This window comes from Rhagoletis zephyria, unplaced genomic scaffold, assembly GCF_001687245.7.
Source record: "Rhagoletis zephyria isolate East Lansing unplaced genomic scaffold, Rhagoletis_zephyria_1.1 Rzeph_scaffold_08956, whole genome shotgun sequence".
NCBI classification, from domain to species: domain Eukaryota; kingdom Metazoa; phylum Arthropoda; class Insecta; order Diptera; family Tephritidae; genus Rhagoletis; species Rhagoletis zephyria.
This window is the reverse complement of record NW_016166035.1, coordinates 3,392-7,123: the sequence shown is the minus strand read 5'-3', so window position 1 is coordinate 7,123 and position 3,732 is coordinate 3,392. Positions and strand designations below refer to the sequence as shown.

At 35.9% G+C, this 3,732-nt stretch overlaps 1 protein-coding gene across 1 annotated transcript; it reads right to left on the bottom strand.

Moving 5' to 3' along the window:
- Nucleotides 1-1,933: 1,933 nt before the first annotated feature.
- On the bottom strand, nt 1,934-2,612 carry LOC108375448 (heat shock protein 23-like; the record flags this gene model as incomplete). Its single annotated transcript, XM_017631578.1, has 1 exon — nt 1,934-2,612. A coding segment is annotated over one exon (450 nt), but the record flags the coding sequence as incomplete, so codon positions are not given.
- Nucleotides 2,613-3,732: the final 1,120 nt, after the last annotated feature.

Below are 3,732 nucleotides of genomic sequence, written 5' to 3'. Positions count from 1 at the left end.
ACATGGTCACATTGTTTGATCAAACTGTCTTCTGTGTAATTAGATGGTTTAACATACACACTTCAAAAAACCCATCAAATTTCAGTTTTTCGTTTTGGATGAAGTTGAAGAGAAGCTTAAGAAAGCTTTGTATTCATTTGTTAATACTAATACTTCGTCGTATACTTTTTATTTGTTCAATTATGTGTTTTTATTTAAATTATTGTGCACAGATATGTCTGTGTAATTAGATGGCTTGACTTACACACGTCAAAAAACCCATAAAATTTCAGTTTTTGTTGAAGTTGTATCACCACAAAAAGGTTTTGGAGATTTTTGAAACAATTTATTAGTTCTAAAATGAAGTCGAATTATTTTCTTTTCTTGCTCATTTCTTCTTTTTATTTAAATTATCGGGAACTTGTTCTTTCACTTTGTTTATCAATCACGGTCCACAGCACATGTCAAACGACTATCAAATTTGATGAAGGTCAAAACTACTAAGGGTATTCATCAAAGCTTATAAATGCAATGTAAACCGTATAAACTTATAATTGTGTAAACTTTATAAATGAACTGTCAAAATTTGTATGGAAACTCGTTTACTCATTTCTGATAAATTTATTCAGCGATTTCACTGAATAAACCTGATAAACTGAAGCACGCAAATTCAACAACAACGATATGATCCTGATGCAGATCTGGTTCAATTTATTATCCGTTCTGTTTCTTTTGTTTCACTGATAATTTAGCTGCACAGTTTGGTTTCAGTGACAAATGAATTCATAGACAAACAGACATTCTGCCATTGTTTCATTTAACTTGCTTCAAATAAATCGCCTTTATGTTAAATATTTATTTAAATGAATATTATCTCGTCTAAATATAAGTTTTTCCCATTTAGTGAGGTAATTTCTAAAACTTCTTAATCCTGGTGCTAATAGTAAAAAATTACTGATACTGAGCTCAATAACCAAAGAAAACACGACTATTTTCGCAAGTGTAAACGAAAGGACACGTCACACTCAACTTACAGGCCAACCTAATATCCACGCACGCCGGCAGTTTACTGTCAAAAATTTCTCATGCACATACAGCTTTGAAGAAATCGCCAACGGCTCTGATGCTGATTCTAGTGTTTCTAGTGATATGGATAGCCAAACGATTGGTAGACAAGGCAGCGAACGTACGTTATGAACTAGAAATAGAGAAATATTTGCAGCTACCTCTTATATCCAGACAAGAAGATCCCTTAACTTGGTGGAAGTATAGCTGCAAAGAATTTCCAAATTTGTTTACACTGACAATGAAGTATCTCTTCGCGCCACCTTCCTCAGTGAACTCGGAAAGAGTATTTAGTGCATCGGGTAACATTTATGTTGAAAATAGAAATAGGTTGTTGCCCGATAATGCGGAAATGCTTTTTTTCATAATGAAAAATATACAAATTGTTAACTTTGATTACTAATTAGATACTATTAAATAGGATTACAAAAATACAAAATCTGGGTTAAATTTCTAAATTGAATCTTCTATAATCGATATCCGGAATCCGGCCGGATATTAGCCAGTATCCGGCCGGATAACCGGATAACCAAAAAACGGCCGGATAGGCCGGATTCCGGATATCTACCGGATACCCGGCACATCCCTAGTTTTTACGAAAAAAAAAATGTTGGGAAAACCCTCGGGGAAAGTCGGGAAATCGGAAAATTTTAAAATGGATTTTTTTGTATGGAATTCTTTGTGCAATTCCTTCTGAATGGCTTTCGAATGGAAAAATATAAAATTCTAAGTGAAAAACTCGGAAAAATCCGGAATAACGCGAAAAATTAGGATTTTTTTCGACGAAGTTTTGCATTTTATCGCATGATTTTTATGATGTGAAGCTTGGAAAATTTAGGATAATTGTGAAATTCATTGTGATCATAATCAATTGGGATACATTTTTTTCGTTTTTGTAACTTTTATTTTTTTTTTAATTCATATATCATTAGATAAAGTAAAATTTAAGAAATTCAATTACAATGCGTATACTAAGTAGAACAAATTCATAAATAGCAATTTTGAAAATTACGCCTTAAAAATATAAAATGCACATACGGAATGACTTAAAATATGTATGAATGTATGTATTGTATGTATACTATATATGTGTTGTATTTCAAACTTTTGGCCACGATTTATTTCTGTTCAGCCTCTCCGTTGGCATCTCCGATCTTCTCCTCTGCATTTTGTTTAACATTCAAATGAGCTGGACCAGTCTGTTGAATTTGTACAACACGTTCATTCGATGCTTCCTCCTGTGGCTTAGGAGCACTGACTGTTAGAACTCCGTCTGATGATAGCGTGGAAACTATATTGTCGGCGTTATAGCCCTTTGGTAGTGCATATCGACGGACAAAGTGTCGTGAAATGAACCCGTGCTCATCCTCTCGTTCCTCGTGCTTGCCCTCGACAACAATGCTGTTATCAAAGACTTTCAGAAACAGCTCCCTTGGCTTGAATTGTGCCACATCCATACACACTTGTAAACCATCTTTTCCTACTACCGACAATTTACCTTCACCCTGGCGGCCCCGGCGACTCAATGGGCGTTCACCTAAACGATTTACTAAGCTCAGCGGCAGTGTATAATAATAATAATAGATTGGCGCTTACACATATGTTAGTGTTTGGCCAAGCTTCTCCTCCGATTTGTGGCGTGCGCCTTGATGTTGTCACACAAAGCGGAGGGACCTACAGTTTTACGCCGACTCCGAACGGCGATTGTATTTTTATGAGAAGCTGTTTTTCATGGCAGAAATACACNCTTACCACTACACCACAGCGGCCGACAGCGGCAGTGTATAGCCAAGAACATTTGAACCAGCCGGTTCATTGTGACGGCGATGCCGGTGAATGTGGTGCGGGTGTAATCCCAATCCGAAATAGTTGCCGTAGTACAAGTTCAATAGAATTGGCAAACTCTACATTTTTCCAAAAAACTTATATTTGTTAAATACTTTTAGTTAAAAATATTAAATTTACAATGAATATCACACTTCCTCGAGCACGTATCAAGCGTATTCTCTTCCTTCGTTCGCGAAAAGTTTTGTCCTATGTTTCATAACCGATTCGAATGGTTGCTGCGTTTTTGGAAAGGTGTTTACAAGGAGGAGTGCACAAAGTTTAATTTTCCAGGGTTTAAGCTACGCAAAAAAAAAATGCATTTGGTACGTAGGTAACCTTTTGCCTAGATTAGCATATAGGATACATTTTTTCCGTTAAGTGGACCAGGAACCGATCTATTCGAAAAAGTCATATTTATGGTCCCATTTGCTTGAAATTCGGCACGTAGGTAGCTAGGTAGTAGGTAGCCAGGATTAACATATAGGAAATTTTTTCGGATAGATGGGCCAGATACCGAACTATTGGAAAAAATCTTATTTATGGTGCGACGTGCTTGAAATTCGATACCCGTATTATAGATATGCGTAGAATAGAATTGTGTTATTGTTTTACAGTTCGAAAGGTTTTTGAAAGCGCCGCAAACATGCGAGCATTCGCTATTTAACAATACTTATTGCACAGGCCAACAAAAATAAAAAAGAATTGATGCAGCAAATATTGACGCTATTTTTGACAAATTTTTTTGTGCTGATTACGAATCCGTACGCGTAAAGTTTCCATCAGCTCCAGATTTTAGGAAAAACGAGGTCAAAATGTCAAAAAATTGCGTCTTTTGGAATATTTGAGAAGTTCAAGCAAAGA